Source organism: Setaria italica, chromosome VII (assembly GCF_000263155.2).
Source record: "Setaria italica strain Yugu1 chromosome VII, Setaria_italica_v2.0, whole genome shotgun sequence".
Taxonomy (NCBI): Eukaryota; Viridiplantae; Streptophyta; class Magnoliopsida; order Poales; family Poaceae; genus Setaria; species Setaria italica.
This window is the reverse complement of record NC_028456.1, coordinates 23,196,313-23,221,938: the sequence shown is the minus strand read 5'-3', so window position 1 is coordinate 23,221,938 and position 25,626 is coordinate 23,196,313. Positions and strand designations below refer to the sequence as shown.

The 25,626-nt window shown below is 45.3% G+C and overlaps 3 protein-coding genes across 4 annotated transcripts; 2 read left to right on the top strand and 1 right to left on the bottom strand.

Annotated features, from left to right (window-relative positions):
- Positions 1 to 8,856: 8,856 nt before the first annotated feature.
- Positions 8,857 to 11,512, top strand: LOC101784933 (very-long-chain 3-oxoacyl-CoA reductase 1). The gene is made up of 3 exons (XM_004978029.3): positions 8,857 to 9,550; positions 9,966 to 10,035; positions 10,765 to 11,512. The coding sequence occupies exons 1-3, from the start codon at positions 8,916 to 8,918 to the stop codon at positions 11,017 to 11,019; spliced, it is 960 nt and encodes a 319-aa protein (XP_004978086.1). The 5' UTR covers positions 8,857 to 8,915; the 3' UTR covers positions 11,020 to 11,512.
- A 323-nt stretch (positions 11,513 to 11,835) lies between these two features.
- Positions 11,836 to 19,207, top strand: LOC101768199. Its single transcript, XM_004975945.3, has 7 exons — positions 11,836 to 12,039; positions 12,127 to 12,194; positions 13,003 to 13,252; positions 13,686 to 14,417; positions 15,160 to 17,712; positions 18,249 to 18,309; positions 18,664 to 19,207. The coding sequence occupies exons 1-7, from the start codon at positions 11,895 to 11,897 to the stop codon at positions 18,812 to 18,814; spliced, it is 3,960 nt and encodes a 1,319-aa protein (XP_004976002.2). The 5' UTR covers positions 11,836 to 11,894; the 3' UTR covers positions 18,815 to 19,207.
- Positions 19,208 to 19,331: 124 nt separating this feature from the next.
- On the bottom strand, positions 19,332 to 23,959 carry LOC101767789 (uncharacterized membrane protein At3g27390). Of its 2 annotated transcripts, XM_004975944.3 has the most exons (10): positions 23,026 to 23,959; positions 22,175 to 22,283; positions 21,885 to 22,077; positions 21,646 to 21,782; positions 21,088 to 21,376; positions 20,820 to 20,926; positions 20,594 to 20,750; positions 20,184 to 20,382; positions 19,847 to 20,087; positions 19,332 to 19,762 (listed from the first exon to the last, which is right to left on the bottom strand). In XM_004975944.3, the coding sequence occupies exons 1-10, from the start codon at positions 23,117 to 23,119 to the stop codon at positions 19,507 to 19,509; spliced, it is 1,782 nt and encodes a 593-aa protein (XP_004976001.1). In that variant the 5' UTR covers positions 23,120 to 23,959; the 3' UTR covers positions 19,332 to 19,506. The 2 variants fall into 2 exon arrangements, with proteins under 2 accessions (XP_004976001.1, XP_022684467.1); XM_022828732.1 differs by lacking the exon at positions 23,026 to 23,959 and having other exon boundaries at positions 21,885 to 22,081.
- Between the last annotated feature and the right edge of the window lie 1,667 nt (positions 23,960 to 25,626).

Below are 25,626 nucleotides of genomic sequence, written 5' to 3'. Positions count from 1 at the left end.
ATAATTTTTGCTATTCACTTAGATAGTATGTCTAGATACATAATAATATCTATGAACCTATAAAAACTAAAACCTACAATTTGGAACGGAGGGAGTATTATAGTATCCAACTATCCAAGTGTGCGGATTCTTCTGATCCAAATAATAAATATGACATTATCCAATCCAAACTGTTATGTAGTCCACTAATTTTTTTTCTTTTCCAAAATTTCTAGATACATGTTCACCGTGTGCCCTTGTTTTAGTATTAGTCTAATATTAGCGTACAACCTAGAATTTACTTCTTAGGTCATTGGTGATTATTTGTTGATAAGTGCTCCAGTGGTCCTTCCTAGAAAATTTGCATGAATTTCAAAGCACCCAGCTGATTAATTATGATTTAATTCTGCCTGGGTACTGTTTGGGTCTGGCCCTACCCATGCCCTAACGTTGCCCAAGGCCCATCCAGTCCATGAGCCCAGGCCAAATGAAATGTTTAGTCCAGTAGGGAGCCGCATCAGCCCAGAAGTTCTCCCCCTGGCCGTTTTTCTCCATTGCTTTCCCTCTCGGCGTCGCCAAGAGCAGCCGGACAGGCGGCGACGGTTTTGAGCTCGTTTGAATGCCTGGATACACCTTGCCCAGACTCCGAAGATGCAGCAGCACAGTGATTGGTTGCCCATGTGTATAGTTGGCCATCCGGGCCGCCCGGCACGGCACTGGCACGGGCACTATCTGGCACGGCACTATATGGCACGGCACTATCTGGCACGAGTACTTAACCGTGCTGTGCCGTGTAGTGCCGCCGTGCCTAACTGTCGGCACAGGCACGGCACTAACAGGCAGTTAGCGTGCCGTGCCAGGCCACAGGGCACGGCAGCACTGCAGTGCCCGTGCCGGCCCTGGCACTAAGTGTGCCTACCACAAGTCCACAATACACAGATTACAAGCACAATCCAAAACTATTAAGATTCACAAGTAGTGGAGAACTTATCTTGTTGTATTCACAAATTTGTAACAAAGTCACAAGTCACAACCCAGTCACACAGTCATAGAGATAACAAAATAACATTTTATTGGGAGCTTTAGTGCAATGGCTGCCTCATTAAAAACCTATCTAGGTAAAACTCACCCTTGTGAGAAACCCTAGACAGGAAAAAAGAGTACAGCCCAGCTCCAATTATAAAGTTCATCACAGTCCATGAGTCCAGTACTTAATATTACAGTCCCATTACATAAATGATATCATTAATCAAGATAAAGTTCTTCAAAAGCTTCTTCAAGTTCCTTGTCCTCCACCATGTGTTGCAGCCTTGCTTCTGCAGCCTCCCAGTCTTTGATGCAGGTGAGCATCTCCACCATCTCAGGCTTTAGCTTCCTCCGCCGCTCCTCGATGATCCTGCCAGTCATACTAAAAGTGGATTCTGAAGATATGGTTGAAACAGGAACTGTTAATATATCCTTAGCCATGGTTGACAACACTGGATATGTGAGTTTGTGTTGATGCCACCAGTTCAAGATGTTAAAATCATCATCTAAATGATTCACTGTGTCACAGTCCAAGTAAGAAACAAGTTCAGAAACATTACCACCTGAAGAACTGGCAGCATGCAAAAGGGCAGTTGCAGATGTATCTCTAGCCATGCTTAGAGTAGCAACTAGAGAATGCATGCCACCAGCAGAACCAACATCATCATCATCATAAATTTCATCCCAAGCAGACCTTTTCTTACCAGATAGGTTAGGAGGTACAGTCCTCCTCAACCTAACACCTCCATATTTCTCCTCATACTTGTTGTAGACATCAGTAAGTCGAGCTCTAGTGCTAACCTGGTAAGCACTGTAATCTGTACTGGTAAGGGTACCCAACCTCCTGAGCACTCTATTGAAACCTTTCATTTTAGCTCTAGGGTCCAGGATGAATGCAAAAGAATAAAGCAAAGGTATGTCCCTCCAGTATTTGTTATACTTGTCTATCATAGGTTGAACCACATGTCTGATGTGAGTATCATTAGCATAATTCTTTAAGTGCATAGCAATCTTAACAAGATAATGAATCATAAGTGGAGATGTAGGATAGTACACACCAGACAATGTAACTGTAGCATCATAAAAAAGTTCAAGAAATCTTAGCACTTTTTCTGCCATAGCCCAATTATCATCAGATAAAAGCAACTGATCACCTTCAACCCTAGGATATTGAGCAACTATGAAAGTTGTGAATGGGACCTTATGAGGAAACAAATGCTTAAGCATTAGATATGTAGAATTCCACCTAACTTCCATGTCTAGCTGAAACTTTCTAGGCCTAACACCAGTGGCAATGCAATAACTTTTATATGCAGCAATTCTCTGATTAGATGAGTTTAAGAAAGATATTGCAATTCTAAACTTCTCAATCAATGGCTTAAGAGCAGTTAGAGCCTCCTTAACAATCAGATTGATAATATGGCATGCACAACGCTGATGCAAGAATAAAGAATTAATTGAATGTGCATTGTCATCCCTATCATCATCCACAACTTCAATACCAAGATATTTAGAAAGAACAGGTCTAAGCTTTTGCATGGCTGAAACATTAGATGATGCATTGTCCAAAGTAACAGCAAAAACTTTTTCAGTCAAACAATAGTCATCAAGCACAGATGCAACACGATCAGCAATATTTTGACCATTGTGTGAACAATCAATCAGCCTAAGACCAAGCACTCTCTTCTCTAGTTGCCAATCAGAGTTTATGTAGTGAGCAACAACACTGAGGTAGTCCTCTTTGGCATTACCAGACCAAATATCAGAGGTTAGACACACACAATTAACACCAGCAGATTTCACAATTCAACAAGCTTAGCCTTGCAATCATTGAAGTATTTTAGCAGGTCTCTAGTGGTGGTTTGCCTAGATACTGAAACAAATTTAGGATTATGAGCAGTTCTAATGTAATCTTCAAATGCATAAGATTCACCCAAAGAGACAGGAACATCAAGCCTAGCAAGCAGTCTAACAAGTTGAGTACGGGCAACTATAGGACAGTACTCCCAATTACGAATACTACCATCAGGATTAAAAGAGATTTGTGACTGAGACATGTGAGTTTTCTCACGCCTTCTAGGGCATCTATCCCTATGGCGGGTGAGGTGACCAGTGCCACCACTAGAGCGCCCAGAGTACTCTTTAGAGCAATGGATGCATTTAGCTCCATACCTTACCTTCTTACCGTTCACCATTTTGAATATCTTCTTGAAATCAAGCCACACGGCCGAGGTAGAGGGGCGTGAGCGCTTACCGTTGTTCTCTTCCCCGTCCCCGTCCACTGCTTGGTCATCGCATGGCTCAAGGATGATGGGACGTTGAGCCACACGGCCGAAGAGCTCGGCGGCATCCTCGCGCATGTCATCCTCGTCATCATCTCCGGCCAACCCGCAAAGCCGTCTCTCTTGGTTTGACCCACCCTGAACCGTCTCGTCGTCGTCGGATCCGGCCATCGTCACACGCCCGCGCCCGGTTCCTCAACGGCTACACAAAAAGAAGAGTTAGGATTAGCCGGTTAGGGATAAGGGGTCGATTGATGAAGGGTTAGGGTTAGGGTTAGGGTTTCCTACCTTGATAGCCGGAGCACCGGAGTCGCCGGCGACGTTGACGAAGCACAGATCCAGCGAGACCGACTACGGATCCGGCGAGTTCTAATGTGGATCCGGCGAGATCGACGCGGGGCCGAGACCTGGCGAGGCCGACACGGAGATGACGAGAAGGACGACGCGAAGCGAGAATGCGAGATCAAGAATAGCCATAGGTGATAGGAGTATACATGGCCGTGCCGTGTGCAAGTGCCGGCGGAGGCCGGAGGCCACCGGAGGGGGAGGAGAAGGGTAGAAGGGAGGGGATCCGGGGAGGGAGGCAGAGAGCGAGAGAGCCGGAGAGTCGGAGAGAGAGGAGAGCGACTGAGCGAGCGAAGAGAGAGAGAGAGAGGAGCGGCGCAAATGAGCTAGGGTTACCGTCGCCGCGTCGCGCGCCGTCGGCCTCGGCTTATATACGCGCCCCCGCCAACGGTCGGATCCAACGGTCGGATGGAGCGGGGGCGGCGGATCCGACGGCTGATAGCCGTTTGGCCGTGCCTTAAGCGGGCCGGCCCATTAAGCGTGCCGTGCCCGTGCTGGCACTACGGGCCGCATTGGCGGCCCAGACACGGCACTAACGCCGTGCCGGGCCTGGCACTGGCACGATGGTTCACGGGCCGAGCCGTTTTCGGGCCGTGCTTCTTCGTGTAGTGCTCGGGCCGGCCCGTAGTGTTAGTGCCAAATGGAAATCTATACCCATGTGAAGCAACGAGTCTGTCTCCCCACATGCAAAAGCAGCCAGCGAACCTGGCTCCCAAGAAACGAGAATGAGATCCGTATCTCCAGAGCACGGCATGCAGCATATTAGCAAGTAATGATGATATTAGCAAATAATTAGCATATTTTAAGGTATATTTGTATATTTCAACTTAGATTAAGGCTTAACATAATGAAATAAGTAATGTATAATCAATTCAAGCAAAATAATATAAAATCTTAGTACTTGTCTTTTCGTGTCAATTCAATATAATAAATACCAGGGTAGCCAACCAAACAGTTGTTATGCTCATCCTGTACCAGTCAACCAAACATCAGCTCGTTGTATGTACAGAGACCGTCTCAACTCAGCCTGGCTGGTAGATACGTGGCAGACTCCTCTCGTCAGTTAACCAAACGTGCCCGAATTCGTCGGTATGGCACGCCTCTCCCTCTCCCATTTTGTCCTCAGCGCGCCGAGCAAAGTCGTGATCCCGATTTCGTCAGCGGCGGTGGCGACCGGCGGTATCCTCGATCCGATTTCGGCAACGGCGGCGACCGGGGGCATCCCCAATCCGATTTCGACGGCGGCGGCGAACGACAGCCACCTCTCCGTGAGGCGCTGTTGTCCTGACCGGAGCAAGGGCGGCGGCACATCGATGTTTTTTTTTTTGAACGGACGGCAAGAGCTTTGCCGAATTTTTATTAGATGAAAAAGCAGAAAAAAAGGAAATACAACTAGCAGGACCAACCGGCCCCCTACTAGGCAAGGAACAACTGATACTCAGCTAAAAAAACAGAGAGAAAAAGGAAAACATGTTGCATAATTGCATAAGTGAATTGCCAATGACATTTATTTTACTGGGATGTTGATATCAAAGTAATGCATCAATTTGTTTCAAGCCATTCCTAAAGAGCGCAATTAATGCTTGCAGTCAGTGTGTTCCTTTAATTTGCCATCCACGTAGTATAAAAACGAATCAACTAAAGTTATGTTTATCCATAATGGCAATGCTAATAATGAGAAGAAAATGTTTAGGTCAATGTCACATGCTGCGGAGCAGCACACTACATTGGATGAGTATTGGGATATGGTCAATATGACCTTTGCAACTGCAGGGGAGGCTTACATTTTCTATAGTAAGTATGCAAGGGACAAGGGTTTCAGCGTTAGAAAGCAGAAAGTGAGGATATAAACAAGTTCAGAAAAGAAATGGCTACAGATCTTATTTTAGGTGATGCAAACCAGGCTAAGAAGGGTGAAAGAACGAGTTGAAGCACTCATGAATGATGATGCATTGAAATATTCTTAGTGGTGATGAACCACTCAAATATGCTTAGAGTTGTCAACTATTTGAGTTACTGGAAAAGTTAGGAGAATTAGATTGTTACGAGATTTCGTCGGTTACTAGATATGGTTGGCGGCTTGAATGAAGGGCAAATGTAATCAATCTCGACACGATCTTTGATGATGTGACAATAGGCACATCACCTTACGCATGGAAATTGTTTGAATTATTTGATGTCCCCTTTCTACCTGTGAGATGCATAAGCAACAGGAAATGTTAATGTTGCTCAATGCAGGCATTAAGTCCGACTCCATGCAATTCAAGTACAAGCAGAACAGCTGGAGAGAGCTGCACAACTGCCAACATTGCAGTGGCAAATTCGCTAGTTTCCCGTCCACCAAAGGCTCATCACATAGCTGCAGCCTGCAGGTTTGTGATGAGCCCAGGTTATTATTTTGATTAAAGAGTACTCACTACTCAGGTATGCCTTTGTATGTCAGCTGCCTGCTTTGTATAACCTGCAGACTGCAGTACACTTCCAATAGTTTCTTTATGACATTCATTAATACTTACAGACAGTGTCCATGAAAGAGATCGTACTGATCCCATAATGCATACTGCAGCGCCGCAAACAATGGGCAACTGTTATTATGGTGTTCATTGGTGCAAGAGAAACAATCAGGCATAACAGTTATTACGAGCCTGATTAGCTACAGAATGAGCAGTACAGTTAGATGCCTGGAGACCTTGCCGTCTTCAAACCGAGTGCCTTCCAGATTTGCACAGGGATCAGCAAGCTATGGCTCCAGCCTCGAAGGAACGGAGTCCACTTTCCTGTTGATGATGTCCACATGAGTCTGGCTGTCAGAAAGAAGAGTTGAGTGTTGGGGATTTTCGCAAAAAAAAAAAAGAGTTGAGTGTTGGGGATGCATCAGAGAAACGACTTTGCCAGCAACCTCCATTGCTGGGGCCTCCGCTCGCCGCAAACAACTTGAGATCCTCCTTGCAAAGTGGAATTTAGCTTCGAACCTTTTCAAGTTCAAGCTGTATGAAGCTTGCGTCTTTGCATGCAGGGGATGATGAAAGTCCTTTTTTTAGTGATCTACTGTCTGGTAAAAAATGACTTAAGTAAAAGACAATTTCAGTTCCATAACAAAAGCTCTGTGATCTATATGTAGTGTTAATTTATCAAGAACTACCTCTAACATCTGAGCTTTATGAGCTATCCAATCAACAATTCCTCCAAACTTGGTCACAGCTTCTCTAACAGACTCAAAAGGTGCCGCGGTGTCAATAAGGCCCTTGTATGGACTTGCAGGTGTTGTTTCTGAATCTTCTTTCCTTTTCAGCTTTGTAGCCATATCACTCATATAATGTGTCTCATCTTCTTTAGGTTTCATTTCATCTCTTAGTGTAGTTCCAGTACCGTTCAAAACATTTACAGGCATACTGTTCATTTCAATTGCATCTGCTCAAGAAGTATGATCTGTCAACATTCGCCAGGTTTTTATTTCATAGAGTCAGTTCTATCAATGTCATCAGCCAGTACAAGAAAACTTAACTGCATCCAGTCTTACATAAGCACTAATCATTGTCCAGCTGACACTGATCCAACTTTGTGTCTGCAATAATTCGGTCGCTGTTGAACCTAACATGTATCTTTGCGCACGGAGAGGTGGCCGCCGCCGCCGACGACGACGAAACGAATCACGACTCCGCTCGGCGCGCTGAGGACGAATGGCGAGAGGGAGAGAAGGAGCCGCCTTCGTTGCCGATTAAATCGGATCAAGGGCGACGATCGAGGGAGCCGCCGCCGCCGTCCGGCTGCTCTCGCGCGAGGCAGTCCAAATGACGAGGGGCGCTCAATGACGAGAGGGAGAGAACGGGAGGAAAACGGCGAGGGGGACGTCTTCCGGGCTGAGCCGAGCCGGCTTCCTGCTGGCGTGGACTGGGCATTTGGACTGGACGGGCGGGCATTGGGCACCATTAGGGCACGGGTAGGGCCGGGCCCAAACAGGACCCAGACAGGATTAAATCCTAATTAATCAGTTGGCTGCTTTTAATATTCTGCAAATCTCCTAGGAAGGACCACCGGAGCAAATCTCTTATTTGTTTAGCACTAGATGTGGGCATAATTAACTGAAACCGAAATCAAAATGACTGAAAATAACAAAAAAATCAGTCATAAATTCGGTCTCCACTTGCATCTATCCAACGTCCGGTTATCTCAGTTCCAAACTTGCGCTTAACTAATAAATCAGGATAAACCAAATAAATCTAGTAACACAAAGCAGTCCAAACCCATTAGCAAACCCTATCTCTATAACTCAAGCCTAAACCTAGCTAACTTGGTGGTAGTTCTACGCCTCCTCTCCCCTCCCCTTACTCTGGCGGTAGCACTCCAGCCACGCTTATCGAACATTGGACGGAGCTTCCATGGTGACTAGGCCTCGATGTCGCGGCAAGGTCGGCCATGGCCTTGACATATGTAGGCAACAGTGCCAGCATGGACTTAATGACCTAGGCACAGCTGAGCAGCCGCGCTCCACATTTCAAGCTTAACATGCAAGCCTCCTTCCATGCCGGCGTTGCGGCACAACCCTCACCGACTCAACATTGTGGATCCACCAGTAAAGAAAGCCCTGCCGATGACGAGGATGCGATTTGTGTTCATCCTAGTCGATTTGTGCTTCATCTTTCTATTGTGTATAGTAATGCCACTAAATTGGTTCTTTTGTGATCCTTTTCAATGTGTTAACATTACTTTGATTGATTCGGTCATGACCGAGGACGAACCAAACCGACTGAGACCGAATTTGCTCGCAGTTTTGTTATGATCCGACAATTCGTTTTTTTAACCAAAATTTCTCAAAAATCTGAATAACCGATCAATTTGATTCAGTTAGACCGAATGCACAGACCAAAGTTGTTTTATTTAATTTTTGTTTGGAAACGTTTTGTATATAACTCATTGTGTAAAAGTTTTCCCGAAAAGGAAATTCTTTGGGTCCAGGCAGCACGCTTGTCTTTTGTAGTTTGAAATCGCCCGTTGGGAGGGCGCTTGCTGATTAGCCATCCACAGTGATCCAGGGTTGGACTTCACTGCTTCAGGATAGTTGAGCCCTGCTCCTCAGGGCTACGGTGGCCTTGCATATCTTGCCGGCTTGACAGGCCAACTCCAAGACCTTCAACCGGCAACTGCCACCCTCCCGCGCGCGCGCGCGCGCTATAAACTGAAGCCGTCCTCCCCGGCCGATTGCATACAAACTGTGCGCCAGCAGCAGCGTCCCACCGCGCAAACCAAGCCTCGCGGCGCTCATCATCAACCGGCCGCGTCTCCATGGCCTGCAGCGCGCATGCTCAGCCGGCGTATGCGCTGGTGGCGCTCGCGGCGCTGGGGCTCATCGTGTCCGCGCGCGCCGCGGCGCGCCTCGCGCTGTGGCTGTACGCGGCGTTCCTCCGCCCCGCGAGGCCTCTGCGCCGCCGCTACGGCGCGTGGGCCGTCGTCACGGGCGCCACGGACGGCATCGGCCGCGCGCTCGCCTCCCGCCTCGCCGCGGCCGGGCTCGGCCTCGTCCTCGTCGGCCGCAGCCCCGACAAGCTCGCGACCGTCGCGGCCGAGGTCAAAGCCAGGCACCCCGGCACCCAGGTGCGTACCTTCGTCCTGGACTTCGCCGCCGACGGTCTCGCCGCGAAGGTGGACGCGCTCGGGGAGCTCATCCGGGACCTCGACGTCGGCGTGCTCGTGAACAACGCCGGCGCGTGCTACCCGTACGCACGCTACTTCCACGAGGTGGACGAGGCGCTGGTGCGGAACATGGTGCGGGTCAACGTCGAAGCCACCACGCGCGTGACGCACGCTGTGCTCCCCGGCATGGTGGAGCGCGGGCGCGGCGCCATTGTGAACATCGGCTCCGGCAGCGCCTCCGTCTTGCCGTCCTGCCCACTCCACACCGTCTACGCCGCCACCAAGGCGTGAGTGCCGAATTATCTATTTGCAAGATTTTATTTTCAGATAAAGAGCTAGTGGACAAAGAAGTATACATATATTTACTTCATGAGATTATTACAACATGTGCGTGTATTGCCTGAACGATTAGTTAGCTGAGTATAGTCTTTGAGGAAAAAAAATGGAAACAGGAAAATTATATGTAGATTTGTCTTGAAAGCACTTTCATAATATCATTCATTTTTATATTTATAAAATATAAATACAATGTAATAGAAATAGTGGTACGGTCAAACCTACGTCTTGTAGACCATGTCATTACATAAAACATTCAAATCAAACTGGGAAAACGTGTATTTTCTCTGTAGCATTGCTTAATTTGTCACTGTAAAATACCAGACAAATGTTTCATGGTGATAAGGCTATTTTAATTTTTATCAGGTTCGTTGATCAGTTCTCTAGATCCCTCTACGTGGAGTACAAGAGCAAAGGCATCGATGTGCAATGCCAGGTAACATAATTAATCTCTACTGATGCATTCTTTTCACATGATTGCTCCGTAAGCTTAAGAGCGTATCTTGTATCTTCCTTCTGTAGCTGCCGATGCCCCATATTCTGTTTTTTTTTTATTTCTCTCACTTGTTGCTTCCAAACTGTTTTGAGAGATGTAAGGATGCTAATATAATATGCATATCGTTGATACCTCTTCATTATGGAAAATACACTCGAGTAATGCATACCAGTTATTCAGCTATCAACATCTTTACAACTGCGCAGTAGTGAAAAACGATTTCCTCATGCTGTCCTTTGTTAGGCTCGTTGTAACTTGTAAGTACCGATCAGCACCACTGTCACCAATAAATCTGGTGCAGACATTGTCATGAAACACATGAACAAGAAATTAACTGATCCCAGTATTCGCTGGAAACTAGCCATCCGAAATCCTCCCAACTGCATATGCACCCAACAAAACTAAAGATTTGACAGTCACCGCATCACGCGTGTGGAACAGATGGCATTTCATTTTTCAAATATAAATCCGACAGTCCTCATCACACGACTAAGTACAAGTCTAGCACGTACAACGGCCAATCGAACTTGGTGTCCGGAACGTGCAATGTCGCTAGCTGCTAACAAACGCCGTGCCGTGCGACTCAACTTTCGCATCAATTGTGTCTTGTATTCTTCTCTGTATGTTTTACGTCTCGTTAACGTTAATTTTGGTGTGCACGCCGCTCAGGCGCCCATGTACGTGGCGACGAAGATGGCGTCCATCAGGAACCCGAGCTTCTTGGCGCCGTCGCCGGAGGCGTACGCCCGTGCCGCCGTCCGCTACATCGGGTACGAGCCTCGGTGCTCCCCGTACTGGCCGCACGCCGTGTGGAAGCTCGTCTCGATTTTGCCCGGCTCCGTCGCCGACAGGGTCATCCTCAGCATGGCCCTCGACGGCCGCGCCAAGGGGAGGGCCAAGGACGCCAGGAAGAAGAAGCAGTGAAGGTGGTTTGAGACGACACGAATGGGACGCTCTACAATATTCGTAGCATTCCACCAATATCTACATGATCCTTGTACGTCGATATATACGTCGTTTGTCTTCTACTCCCTCTATCCTAAATTACTATTCGATTTGGCTTTTCTAGAGAATATCATATATCCATGTGCATATAGAAAAGCCAAAACGGATAGTATTTTGGGACGGAGAGAGTGCATGGTCACCCATGTGGCCATGTGAACCATGGAGGAAATAAGTGTGATGGGCACAAGAGTATTTGCCATACTGGATTACTGGTCCTACAATACAAGTGCCATGAGTTCAGTCCACATCCTGCTGGTGTAGGTGATTCTTAATCAGATGGTCAGTCATCTAAAATGGTGTATTGTCGTCCGAAGGCACTTTCCAACATCACCAGATGGCGCTTTAATTTGCACCAAGTAACATGTACTTTGTATAACTACTCTCGTTTGTAGGAAGCAAATAAGGTTGTGTGTATAGAGTTTTAGTCCTGCAAACTTGCAAGACATACAGTATTACTTGCCCAAAAAATGAAGTATAATGCACACACGTCATTTTGTATGCATTAGTGGCTCGCAGAATCCTTGATTAAAATTGCTCCCAGCACAAATGTAGACTTCAAGGTTCCAAACAGGATCGAGTCCGTACTTCAAACTCATTAAGGGGAAATCCCAAGGGTCTGCTTGTAAAGCAGCACTGAATCGTCCCCCGAAATTCGAAAGGCGGCTCCCGGAAATACGCCTTCGTGGGACCTAAAGCGCATCAACAAAAACCCCACGCCGCTCTTCCTCCGTGGCTCCGTGTCCCTCTCCCCCTGCCCTCGCCTCCCTCTCTAGTGGCGGCCGCGCTCCCCCGCGATGGCCGCCGCCCCGCCGCCGCCGCGGCTGCCGACGGCGCACCGCGACGGTGGAGACGCCCCCGTCCCGCTCTTCCTCGACACCGATCTCGGCACCCGCCTCGCCCTGCTCGTCGCCCCCGACACCACCATCCGCGGCCTAAAGTGTACGGATTCTGGCGCCTCTTCTCCCCTCTCTTTCTTCGTACCGCGGGTGCCTGTCGGAACTGATCTGTGTGTTGGTCTCTGCGCAGCGCGGGTGGACGCGGAGCACGCAGCCGCCTTCCCCGACCTCGGCCCCGTCTCAGTCAAGTCCTTCGAGGTGCTGTTCCGTGGCTCTGAAGTTTAATCTGTTTTCATTTTCGTCACTGAAGTTTTGTGATTGTAATCAGCTCATCAAGCTCGCGCGAGTGCGATTTAGTTTGGCGGTATAGTTCGTTTTATTTTCTGTGTTAAATAAGGGGTTCCGAGGTTTTATCGAGTGCTTCGGTGAGTGATCAGGTGATTTAGTCAGTGGGCGGTTGTAGAAATGCTGCCGAGGATTGGTGATGGATTTGTCTAATGTCACATGAAGTATGTGTAGTTCGTTTCAGATGTCAAATTCACCTCTCTTATGGGCTGTTTGAACTTTTGGGGGAGATCTGTTGGCTTGGTGTTTTGGTGTTCGATTAGCTTTTCGAGTACGGGTGGTTCTTCCATAGTTCCATGTAATCCGCCTTCTTTTTTTTGGTATTCCCCCATTATGTGAGTATTTATATGCACATGTACAATGTGGTGGAATTGCTATCTGTTGTATGACATGTGCACAAGATTGTTGTTGCTCATGCAAGTCAGGTGGTATAACTTTATAAGTCTGTAACTAAGTCAAATTAGTGATCTTATTGCGGTTTTACAATCTGGCTCAGCTGTGCATGCAAATTTTGGATTTTCGAAGGTCATGTTATGATGCACACAATTATGAAATTTCATGCAATATATCTCTTTCTGTGAACCTAATGCATGAGGTCGTTGTGTCAGTTATTGATGATCGAGAAAGTAACTAGTTATTTAGCATTTTTATCTAGCCAATAGTCATATTAAATCCGTGCAAAAGGATATGCTAGCTTCTAAAAGTGTTTGCTATTCATCAGGTCCGGCGGAAGGGTGTACTGTATCACCTATCTGATTCAATGACAGTGACGAGTGCCTTCACCAAAATCAAAGGTGGGTGCTTTCTTCATGTCAAGATGACAGAGGCGGCGGCAGCCACACGCTGCTGCCAAGACGATGGAAGGAGATCAAGTGATGGTCGTCTTGGAATTCATGTGGAGAAGCTTGTCCAGGAGCTCCCTGCGATGACATCAGAAATTGCTCGTGATGTGCTTCCTCAAATGCTAGAAGGTACGCCCTAAGAATTAACTCTGCCATATGAAACTTATAAGTTAACATTACTGCTTCTTTCTTTGCATGTTATCGATATGCTTGGTAACTACAAAATTCAGTTGAATTGGACGTTCAAGTTTGTGTATTTCCAAAGTGAATCTTAATTACATGTCTCTTGCATCAAGATCAGTTCAAAGGTGTTTGTCACCCAGCAGAAGCTAAAATTCATCAGGCATGCAATGCAAATGTGGTGTTGTCTCCTTCATGTTAAACATCTGTTTGATGCATGTGCAACTCTCTCTTTTTTTCAGAAATAGCATGTAGTTAGTAGTTGATTCTTGACCCTTGAGGTGTGAGGTTGAAGCTGCTATTGTTCCTGTGGCTATAATATTAGGCTCTCTTTTGTTCTTTACTTATAGTTATTTTAATGGAGTTATCTCTTCTTTTGAAGGTGGTGACGCTGCTGCAGCGTTGAATGATGTTCAAGCACGTGATGCATTACCATCCTCATCACAGCTAAATACTGAAATACAGAAGAATGAAGCAGTATGTCTGGCAAGTGATACAGAAGCAGAATGTGATCCAGTTATAGAGAAAGCAAAGAGTTACAGTAGCCAGATAAAACATGCTAATCAAACTGAAGGTGCTTATATTAGTTCTACATCAATGGAAAATGTTGGTAAACCTTCAAATCAGAGCAATATATCACATGCTGTGGAGGAGGTACATGCAAGGAAGGAAGACATTTTGATTGGTGATGGGGTCTATGATGTTGGTGGCCGTGTTTCTGACAACAAGGAAGTCAGGATACAGGAGCAAATGTTGGAGGAGATGCATGCAATGGATAATCCTTCACAAGAAAAGGAGCACAAAAAATCTAGGACTGATTCTTTTGACACGTCAGCTCCAGACCCTCCTAGAATAACTAATGAGCCTGACGTCAGAGATTTGACTAAATCAAGTAGATCTCCCCTGGAAGCAGACACAACTTCTCATAGGGAACCTTTAAATACTTCTTTTCGGCAAGAAGTTCAAGACACTTTACATGAGGACTCCACTGAAAATCCAAGCACTGTTGGAAAGAAGAAGAAAAGGAAAAGGCGTGAATTGGCCCCTTCTAAAGCTTCTGCTCAAGAAACAAGTGAACCATCAGCTGGGGCTAAGGAGTTATCAAAATCCACAGGTGAAGTTTCTGCCTCATAACAGCCAAGGGCTACATGATAATATCATATTTATACTACGGTATAATACTATTGTCTACTGAAAATAGTTTGGAGGCTATTATTAGACACTATGCACCATATGCCATTCTTTGTACTTGAATTCAATTACACAATATCTTTATCGTATGCTTGATAAAATCATCATGCCTTGGTGTCAAATGTTTGGCTTTGATACTTCAGCTGAACAATTAATGCAAAATTGGTCAATACTCATCCTTTTCTTTGTCCAGCATGCTCTATCATTACCTTCAGTATTACTCCCTCCGTCCCACAAACACTTCGTTTAGAAATTTTAGACAAGATAGTAGCAATGCTAAAAGTCCAAAATACCCCTAATAACTCTTCTTAATTGGATGGATTACCGAGTAGAATTAATTAAGCATGCACGCTTGCAGTAATTGTCGGACCTATTAGCCTTCCTTATTTTAGCGAGTCTGACTCGGGCATCGATGGTGGGAGTAAATGATCGATTCGTTAACTGAGCCAGAAGATATAATGAGGGCCTTTGTTGGATGGTCTGAAAGTTATATGAACACTCTTTGTGGGACAAGTTTTGAAGGCTAAACGAACAGTCTTTGTGGGACGGAGGGAGTAGATCACTATATGCCCACCTTCTCATTTCTCTTGTTATTGTCATATTTGGAGTCTTTTCATTTTTTAATGTAGATATACTGATTTTCCTTTTTTTCCCCTATCATCCAGGTGATGCACATAAAGTTGAATTAAATGGCAGAGATGAAATTACAGTCAAATCATCTGGTTTGACTCTTTCATCATCAGGACTCAATGATGAAAACCAGGGGGGCAAACTTGTTCAGTTTACGAGCGATGCTCTGGCATCTACTGATCTAATCTCTGAACAAGGGAAGATTGATCATGCTATTAAAGGATGTAGAAATCCTGCCATTGGAGATGCCATTTATTCCGTAGGTGAAGTTGTAGCTAGTGACGGGGAAAATCCAAAAGGGAGCAGCACCCCTTGGAATGGAGGGGAGAGGCATGAACAAATAAAACAACATGATCAGGGAAGTCATGATGAAGTCGTAGCTGAAATAAGCAACATGGAGAAAGATGGGAAAGGTACAGATGCCTTGGAGAAGAGGCAAACGAATGATAATACTTCTCAATTGAAGAAGCGTAAGAAAGCAAAGAAGGCTGGTTCTGTTGACCGAGCTTCCCTGGATACTATTCATGAAAAGGAGATGCACGGGTACAGAGAGAACGCAGTCAGATTGGATGCAGTTTCTACTGAAAGGGGGATTGTCCATGACCCTTTGCCACAGCAACCAAACAATGTGCATCAAGGGGAGTCAAATATAATAGAAAATCCAAATGGTGATGGAAAGAAAAAGAAAAGAAGACGCCGCCACGCAGAATCATCAAAGGGTGTTGATCCTAGTCAAGATCTGACAAAATTATCTGAATTTGTTACAAATGAAAGCTCGATGCATTTCGCAGATGTTGCCCCTCTAGATGTGAAGCAAACAACACCAGGCGGTATAGAAGGAGCAACAGTTGTTGACCATAAGGAGCTTGGTGAAAACCTAGTGGCAAAGAATGTGATTGATGAGGTATTGGCAGATCTAAGGTCTAAAGACAGCTCAAGTAAGGATTTGGATGAAGATATATTAGCAGGACAAACTCACCTAGGCAGCAATAAGAATGAACTGGATCTTCCTGAATCCACGACAGATAAAGTTGGTGTTAGTGCATTATTACCTCCAAAATATCCTACTGATGCTCCTGCCAGCTCACCTAGACTTAAGAAGTCTAAGGGGGAAAAGTTGGAAGTGCTATCAACAATGATTGACTCATCTCATCATTCAAGAAGTGTGCCCAAAGAAGATGCTAATGGAGAATTAAATGGGTCTGATTCTTTGAGGTTTTCTGACAAAACAAGTGATCCTAAGGATGTTTTAAATGGAGATGTCGTTGCACAAGCTGATGACAAACCCAAAGCCACTAAGCGTCGGCGAAAGAAGGTTTCCTTAAAGCAGGTACCTGCAGATAATGTTAAAACTTTGGACGAGCAAGTCAGCCAGGTTGATACATTAGATTTGAAGGGAGTGAATGCTACACAAGCAAATGATGTCATGGCTATTGAATCTGCCAGCCCTAATGCTCAAAAGGCAAGGAAAAAACCTTTGAACTCTGAACTTCAAAGTTGGGATCCTGCACGGGAACATGATTCCGGTGCAGATTTGGGGAACCTCAGGCCTGAAAAGAGTCTGATTAGACCTAAAAATTTTGCTGATGCTGCTGAACAAAATTATGATAGCGCAGTTCATCCTGCTACTGATGCAATCAATTTCCTCGATCATTTTAGCTCCAACAAGATGAATGCTCCTTCAGTTTCTGCTGAACACAAACAAGATAATGGAGATGAAACTTTAAGGGAAGTGAAAAACAAAAAGAAAAGTAAAAGAAAGCAAGGCACTGGTAGCATTGAATCAAATGATGTTTTAGAATCTCTTCTTCCAACAGGCAAAACTAGCTTAACTGGTCATCTTGATACCAGCAAAGTTATTGTACCATTTGTTGCAGCAGAAAACATGAACAATGAAGATGAGAATGTGAAGAACGGAAAGGAGAAGAAGAGAAAAAGAAAAGTGAGTACGGAAATGCCTGTTGCTGAAAAGGAAAATCCTAATTCTGATAATCAAGGCATTGATATTGGTACCCAAGAAACTCTTTCTGTCGTACAAAAAGGAAGCATGGGCCGAGACAATGGAAAAGATAGGGGCAGTAGAGTTACTCAGAATGATAGTATAGTACAACACAAACCAGAAGATGCCACTCTTGAAAAGAAGCTCCACCAGAACGGTGTTGATGATCAGAACACGTTGCTCGCTGAGGATCATGTACATATAAGCAAAGATGTGAGGAAGTCCACTTCTAAATTAAAGCCCCATGCTAAGAGTAAGCATGATGATTCTATCAAGGGAAGGGTGGCTCCAAATCCTAAGCCTGCACGCAACCTTGTGAAGGACTTTTCGACGAGTCCTCTAGTGTCAAGTGACAGCACAGAGGGCACGCCTCAAAATGCTAACCGGTATAGAGTTGCAGTACGGAAAGTTTCAAGTAAAAGGTATGAACAAGCCAGTGAGAAATCCAAAAAAGAGAATAGGAAGGTAGGCATTGGTGCAATATTCAACGATGCCAACAGCGAAGGCTCTGATGATGAATTGGACACCAAGAACGATAAGGCTTTCATGGAAGCATCGGCTGATAATTCAGCTACATCTGGTGACTCAGGTAGGATCCTTAATGAGATAGTATGACATGGAATAGGGACTAATTGATTGCATTTGCACATGGGTTATGCATTTAACTTACTCCTTGGGATTGGGAAGATTAAGTAAACATTGGTTGTTTATCTATTTATAGTTTTATACTTGTGGGTAACCTCAGCGAAATGCATGGACAATAAATTGGTAAAGCATTCTTATCTCTCTTAGAAACTTGTTCAGCCAACATCTACTGGGGCAAGTCATGTTCGTATGTTCATTTGGAAGTTCCTGGCAGCACATTCCTTTTTCATCTTTTCTCCATCATATACCACACTTGAAAAATGCTAGATTCATTTTTGGAATGTTGTACTAACGATTCTGGTTCTGATTTTAGTTTTCTGATTGATAAAAGGTCCATACAGTTCTACTTAACTAAGGTCATGAGTCTCATTAGCAACCTTGTTTGAGTCAATTCAGCCAACATGCTTATGGGTTACTCTGCATTTCATCAGATATCCCGGTCCACATGTTACAGTGATCTAATCAATGTTCCTTTGACAGGTATTTCATCTGCAGCCTACGATGAAAGTGACGTTCCTGATGATGATGGCACTATGTCCTTGTAAGATATCTGACTTTTAAACAGAAGATTTCGTTATAATCGATATGCCTATTTCCTTATATCAGCATGTAGCAATGCAGACGAGAAAGTACAAATGTTGCATGGTAGGCATTAGGGGGGTAGAGGATAATGGAGTTTCACCAAGTACAATGCTACTGTTAGAGTAGCCACCTTCTAGAGAGTACCCTGGGATGGTTGAAACGATCATGCACACATGATAGAATACCATGAATCACAGCATTTATATCATAACTTCATGGATATAATTGATTGTCTGGTAATCAAGCATGATTGCATTCTTCGCTTGAGCTGAAGTTTGCTGACAGCTGAGTCCCTTTCCTTTCACTTGTTCAGATCTCAGAAGAGTCTCAGAGACGGTTTGCACATCGGCTCCATTCTTCGAGGTTCCAGTAGCTATAGGAAGGCGAGGAAGAAGCAATCTGAGCTTTTGGATGATGACACCATAGTGCCTGATAGCCAGCCTGCAGATGGCCTTTGGGACTGAGCCTGATGCTTACGAGAAGCACTGACCCTGCTTCAAACTTTTGCCTCTATATATCCACACCTGATGCAATGCAAGTTTCTGGTACCCCTAAGATGGTGGGCTTTAGAAGAGTTGGTAGCTGAACCTCTCTTATTTATAATGTAAAATGCATGCCCAGCTGCGTGACTTGCTGATGGCAATTTTGTTGGTCATAGCCATAGGCCACACGCGGTTGTTCATGGCCCCACCCCCGGTCCATTTCGTTCTTTTGTCGGGCCTTCGCTCTGGCTAAACTGTGTCGTTGCCCGAGTGAGGCAACGATGTTCACGCTACAGCTTACCAGTTGTCTAACACAACCATGTGTATTTTAAACTTATCATCCATGAGATATGGATCCTTCGGATTTGTGTCTAACGTAAACCGCAAGAGTTTAAAGTCTCCTGAGTCCTGACTAGTCAGATCCTGTGCGACAATTCATCAGAAACTGCAGTTCCAGACTCGCAGGGGTCCAGGTTACAGTTATCTTTGGGCATCCACGTTATGGAACATTTCATTGCATACATGATACATACAGTGCACAAAATGTAAAAATCATACAGGAGAACGGTTAGAATCAGCTCAAAGCCGCAGCAACTACTTTTGTACAAAGCTTGGCGTTGCATGTGAAAGCCTCTCTACACTAGCATCGTACTGCATCGTCGAATTTACAAATGTCACGGAGTGCGAGACGAGGTTGTTATTTGCGCTTCTGGGTCTTCGTCCCTGATGTTAGCCGTCTTGCCCATGGATTTCTGGCTCAGCATCCGGGCCACCGAGTTCCGCAGCCTCTGCGCCTGGGAGTGGGATCCATTAGTAGACTGGCTGCCGCCCATTGTCCTCTCGAGCTCCGACAGCAGCGCCTTCACAAGGACGTCGAAACGACGCTTTGCTGTAGGGTATCTTGATATTGATTTGGTGATTCCTTGCAATCTTGTTGCAGCAGAGGAAAGAAAAGATCAATAAATGCCGATTACCGCAACTATATCAAACCAAAGGCTGAAGTAGAGGCCGGACCTGCGGGCAAATGCGTCGATTTCTGCGTTTTTACGCTCGTTCAAGGATGGCATATTAGGAAGAGCACCCTTCAGGCGACTGGGATCACCAGCCAGCAGTACACGCATTTTCAGATATTCCTCCTCTTCTTCAGTGAAATTCTCAGCCTTGATTTGCTCTTTGATAACCATAAGCGGCTCAAAGAACCAATCGAAGAGAGTATGTCTAGGTCTATTGTCAGATGTAATCTCCGAGCCGTTACCTGCATATTTTACCAAAGAACATCAAGCCAAGGTCATAACTGATAAGTCATAACACCAATACTGATGTAAGAGATCATTTCCTCTGGTGTACTTACTTAAAACTAGGCCGACAGAATTAGCTTTTGCGGACCGAAGGAGCGCATTCAGGATAACATATGCTGGCAGACCAACATTAAGAACACCACTCCCAACTTTGCCTGACTTCGTTTCTTCGATGTCTTTCATTGTTATAACTCCTTTGTTAACCAACTCCTCCCCCTGGTTCCTGCACTCCACAAATAGGTGGTCCAGCAACTGCACAATTGTATCATTCAGTAATTCAGTTATAGTGCCCTTATTACATGCGTTTGCATATTACTAATAGTAGAAAATTTGTTCATTGAAAATTAATAAATTATATATAAATTGAAGCATCCTCTAGAAAATCTGAGTGCCATTAAGCAATGGGCCAATGGCATTGCAGGTTACTAATATGATCTACTAACTACTAGGAGGAAACAATCACCTTGAAAGGATTGAACTCATCGATACTGTTTTTAAATGAAGTAACACGAGATGGAGGTCTTTTTCCTTCTTGCTTCTCCTTGTTGAATGATGATGGCCTAGATATCGGAACACTGTGTCCGTGTGAAGACTCATCCTTGCTCTTGCGATATTTAAATCTAGAGATTTCAAATGTCAGCACCAAACAATTTAAATTGTTGGAACCAAAGGCATGCAGTACAATTTACCTTGGAAAGCAAGAACCTGGTGCCATGTCAAGAACATCATTTGTGTATTCATCAAAGATGGACACTGACGAAGCAACATAGGCAAGACCCATGATGAAGGAGGATTCCTGGCACATCAATAATATTAAGCTCAATGACTTTAACAAGCAACAGATTAAATCAGCTGATATTCATCATGAGGTGGCAATGCTTACTTGTCCAACAAAAGATACAAAAAATTCACACTCTGTCATCATAAATACTGAAGAAATGGAAATTTTGATGGTACCTGATAAGCCACAACTGCACCATAAGCACCTAAAGGAATACTGGAGAGGATGGACGCCAGAACAGCTCCAACTACAGCAAATGGCCAAAGAAGAATAGCAAGACCAGCAAATGGCACACACGCTGTCTCCAAGAAAGGTCCTTCCCTACCAATCATATCCTGTATCAGCCGTTTCCATCCTTTGAAAAGCATCACAGGGCACTTGTAGAAGGCAATTAATGTGAACATTATTCCATCAAGTAGGAGTCCACATGCAGCCGCTATCAACGCCCCAGGAATATCAAGCAATCTGGGAAAAAGAATGTCATGAGTGTCAGTTTATTGGCCATTGTTCTTCAAAGAAAAAAATAATCAGAAAAGTTTCCTCTAAGTGTAAAGCACTGCATCTGTGTATTATATGACTCAAAAAGGGTTGTCTGATAACATGCCTTTTTGCAAGTGCTATCTCAAGTCAAGCATATAGAATGATACTTGCACATTAAGCTGAACAGTAACAACAAAAGTCTAGTCTTGAGGTGTATAAAGTTAAAAGATACTAAACAGGAACAGGAAGGAGACCTTATCTCATATGGCTTTCCATCAGGACGCTTCTGCAGACGCAGGTCATCCATAATTGAAAAATAGGAGTGGAAAAGCATGTCTTTCACATCCCTGACTACAGTACAACTTCCAGTGATAGTACTCCATGTTCCATCCTGCAGTTGAGAATAGCGAGCAATGGCTAAGAGAAATGCTACCAAACCAACACAGAGATAAACATAAAAAAATAAAACTGATCATTAAAAGAAAAAACCTACCACAAAACAATGAACGAATGGCTTTTCTTTGCCTTCTCCAACTGCTCCAAATGTTGCCATTATGGGTGCTAGAAAACCATATACTAATCCAGCAAATACACTTCCCGGGATGCCAATTATCAGCCATATGATTAAGATTGCAGTAGCAGCAATAAGAAGCAGAAACTTTACGACAGGTCCCACCAGCTTAGTTCTGACTTAAGAAAAGGAGGACGCCAAAATGTGAGCACTTTTTGCTAGCAATTTAATGAAGTTGCCAAAAATAGGACTGCAGAACATGCACACTGTACCTGATAATGCAGTAGTATGTCCAAATCAGATGCATAGGCCATAAGCCCAGAATAAGTGCAGATAATCCAATTGCCATAATAAGGCATGCCCAAGGGCACAGCAGAACACCTGGCAGACGAAAAAAATGAAATGCGATTCATATCAGAGTTTAAAGATAAAAGGAAAAAACCATAACAGCAGAATGAGGATTGCATATCATATATAGAACATTGCATTTTTCAGAATATACATATATTAATATTTTGTGCCATTCCATCATTCATCTGCAAAATTATATACTTTTTATCGACCACAGCTACTTGTAATTCTGGCTCCCACAGATGAGTAAGTAACTGAGTTTTCGTTCATAAACAATTAGCCAAGGGGCCCAAGACATTGAACTGATAAGTAAGTTTCAGCAAGTTCCATAAATTCAGGAAAAGGGACATGTTCAGATTAGCCTCCAAAAAAGGCTATAGTTCTAACCAAACCTGGTCCCATAACTTCAAATCAGAAGTAGGTATTAAATCGTTACAGCAACTACTTAATTTATTTTGCCCTATGGATAGTGATGATCCAAGCCAAGTCAAAGCAGAGCCTAACTAAAATTAGGACAGCGCACCAATTATTTGCACTGGTCCAAAGTCCTAAAGAAAAGATAGGAAATTCTGAATCGAGCAGCCATGTAAGAGCAGAACATGGTATCAAGAGAAGCAACCTCTTAAAGTCAGAAATTGCACGAGGGTTGGACTCATAGCCCTCCCATTTTATCACCAATCAAACTAAAATGCGTCGATTGGCCTCATCAGAGATAGTGAGAACAAAAGGAAGTGCACCAAAAATGAGGCAAGACAGCAGAGCAGCATGGCACCTTTGATGAAGCCCAGGATGAGGAGGCCGCAAAAGTAGGGCAGGAACTTGAGGAAGCTCAAGAGGGAGGCCCAGAACCCACTCGGCGGCTCCATTGGCGGCGACTTCCTCGGCCTCCTCCAAGCCAAACAAGAGGCCAAGACTCAACTTTTCCTCCAAAGCTCCCAATTCTGAACGACCGACGAGTCACTGGACGACCAAAATCCTCCCAAGCAACAACTTTCCTCCAATCCGCTCCTGCCAGAGTTCCCAATTCCGCAGAGCTCACGAGCAAGAGCCCCGAACCCAAACCGAAGAAGGCTAGAACGCCTTCGCTGGGAGGAGAGAGAGAGAGAGAAGCCGCGTGCTTGCTTCTCAAGAACCGGCCGTCATCACGCAGGCCTGCCTCCGCCCAAAGCCAAGAACCCGGAGGAGGGAGGACGCTGAACTCTGGAGATTGAACCCAAGGGGAGGGGAACCTCGGGAACCGGCAGCGGCGTGAGCAAGAAGACGGGAAATGAGGCCGGCCCCGGTGACACCGTGACACACAGGTTGTTCCGTTGGCAGATGGCAGGAGGTTGGAGGAGACAGGCGCCTCCTTGGAGTCGAGTCGAGTCGTGTCGAGGGTGAAAATCGCAGAAGAAAGAAGGTGGTGGTGGTGGGCGTGGGGTGGGCACGGCAGTTACCACCACGGTCCGCGAAACGGCAGCTGCATCAATCCATCGGTGGTGGGGGAGGAAAGGTGAAATGGAATTGATTGGCTCCGAGAAAAATAATTGGAGTGGGGTTATCTGGTCTGGATTAGAAACCGCAACTGGAGGGTTTAGTAGAGAATCTGATGCTGGCGGGCTGCGATGACGAGCGGATGAGGCTGCAGGGCAGGCGGGCAGATACGTTGCCGTTGGGCGAGGGGAGCAAGAGGGATGACGCTGCGCGCCGGGCAAGCGGCGGCAGGGCAGGTTGCTTGGCCTTGCGTTGTTTACCGGTGGAGGATGATGCCGCTCGAGAGCGCAGCGCTTTTTGACTCTTGCGTGGGTGGTTGCTGTGGACGGAGGCGTTCGCACGGCGCGGGCGACGCGAGACGGAAAGGAAGGAACACGACTACACAACCAAGGGCTCGGAACAGAGCGCGAGCTGAGCCTTCACCGGAACGAGATTTTGGCCAGATTTGGCAGCGATCGCAGCTCCCAGACGTGCCCGTTGGTGCCATCTGAATATCTGATGGCAAATGGCATACACGTTCTCACAGAAAATCCGTGGACGAAAGATGAAGCGATACGGCTTAACACTGTCTTTGTGAAGCGTGGCCTGCATCACAAAGTCAACACCGAAGTACAAAAAACAAAAGGTCAAGAAACATTGGTTACGATGGAATGCATCACAAAGGTGGTTCGTTCAAGTTCCAGGACTCACGAGCTAATTGGCTGGACAAGAATCTATTTCTTGCTGTGATTACACTTTGCTAGACCCTCGCAAAAAAGGGGTAAAGTGCAGCCTTATCAACACTTCAAATTAGTATACAGGTCATTAATTTATTTTAAGAGTCTATAGACCTAGGTTAATTAGAATCCGAAAAAAATTTGGGAACCTCAACACATTTTTATTTTTTTTAAAAAAAAGGACGTGGCTATATAACCTTAACTTGTTATCCGGTGGATGTGGCCAAATAGTTTATTTTTAAGGAAAAAAATCGGTTATCAGCTATTTCTCTGATTTTTTTTTCAAAATAAATTATAGGTACAAGAGTCTATTTGGAAATGCTCCCTCGATGATAAATTCTAATGCTTATTTCGTTTTTGTTAGGAGAAGCTCCTGATCAAGAATATTTGAAAGATACATAAACTCCATAATTATTCACCTCAATAAAATGCATGATGCCAAGGTTTAATAATATACAGCATCCGCGTAAAATAATGCGCACCGTGTTGGACTAAAGGATTAATTCTTTGGACTTCGGCAGGGATTTAAATGTAATTTTTTAGGGAAAATGTAAATGTAAATGTAATTTGGTTTGTTACAACACGAGGTGTTCTCGCTCGCTGGTTACCCGAAATGGAGAAACACTAGTGCCGGATTGGCTAGCGGCGGTAGTACTATGTTGGTTGAGAGAAATGGTGCCACCCCCGAAGAATGAAGAGACGAAGACAGCCACTTGTGTTGCCAGAAACGACTAGTGCCTGCCCCGGTCCGTTGCCTCCATCGTCGTTGGTTCCATCCGCGTCGTCGCTTCGTGCAGAGTTTTTGCAGTGTCCATTCGCGCGACGGCGGAGGAAGCACGTATCTGGATCGTCGATCACGAATCAGGTAAGAATCCCGCGTCCAGTGTCCACCGCCAGCCTGCGAGGGAGCGAAACGGCCAGGTTTATATTCCTGGCAGATGGAAATGGATACGAGGAAGGATGTTCCCGGAACGCGTGATCCTTGCGACGGGCTGATGGTAAAAGCATATGTCCGCAGTTCCGCACGCACGACCTCTCACTTCCGGCCTCGCTCAGGAGGATCCTGCTCGCGCTTGGGTCCCGGGATTCACCCGTGGCCACGCACGGCGATCCATCCATCGATCGAGATCACGCGGTGAGGCTGCTTTTGCGGGTGGATTCGACGCCGTGGTGATCGATGGCGA

Excerpts from the sequence above, each read along its gene's own strand:
- LOC101767789 (XM_004975944.3), bottom strand. The coding sequence starts at position 23,119 with ATGGAGCCGCCGAGTGGGTTCTGGGCCTCCCTCTTGAGCTTCCTCAAG. Across the intron at positions 21,783-21,884 it reads CATTCGTTCATTGTTTTGTG|GATGGAACATGGAGTACTAT; the intron begins GTAGGTTTTTTC and ends TCTCAACTGCAG. Across the intron at positions 20,927-21,087 it reads GTGCAGTTGTGGCTTATCAG|GAATCCTCCTTCATCATGGG; the intron begins GTACCATCAAAA and ends TTGATGTGCCAG.
- LOC101768199 (XM_004975945.3), top strand. The coding sequence starts at position 11,895 with ATGGCCGCCGCCCCGCCGCCGCCGCGGCTGCCGACGGCGCACCGCGAC. Across the intron at positions 12,040-12,126 it reads CACCATCCGCGGCCTAAAGT|CGCGGGTGGACGCGGAGCAC; the intron begins GTACGGATTCTG and ends GTCTCTGCGCAG. Across the intron at positions 18,310-18,663 it reads GATGATGGCACTATGTCCTT|ATCTCAGAAGAGTCTCAGAG; the intron begins GTAAGATATCTG and ends TCACTTGTTCAG.
- LOC101784933 (XM_004978029.3), top strand. The coding sequence starts at position 8,916 with ATGGCCTGCAGCGCGCATGCTCAGCCGGCGTATGCGCTGGTGGCGCTC. Across the intron at positions 9,551-9,965 it reads GTCTACGCCGCCACCAAGGC|GTTCGTTGATCAGTTCTCTA; the intron begins GTGAGTGCCGAA and ends AATTTTTATCAG. Across the intron at positions 10,036-10,764 it reads GCATCGATGTGCAATGCCAG|GCGCCCATGTACGTGGCGAC; the intron begins GTAACATAATTA and ends CACGCCGCTCAG.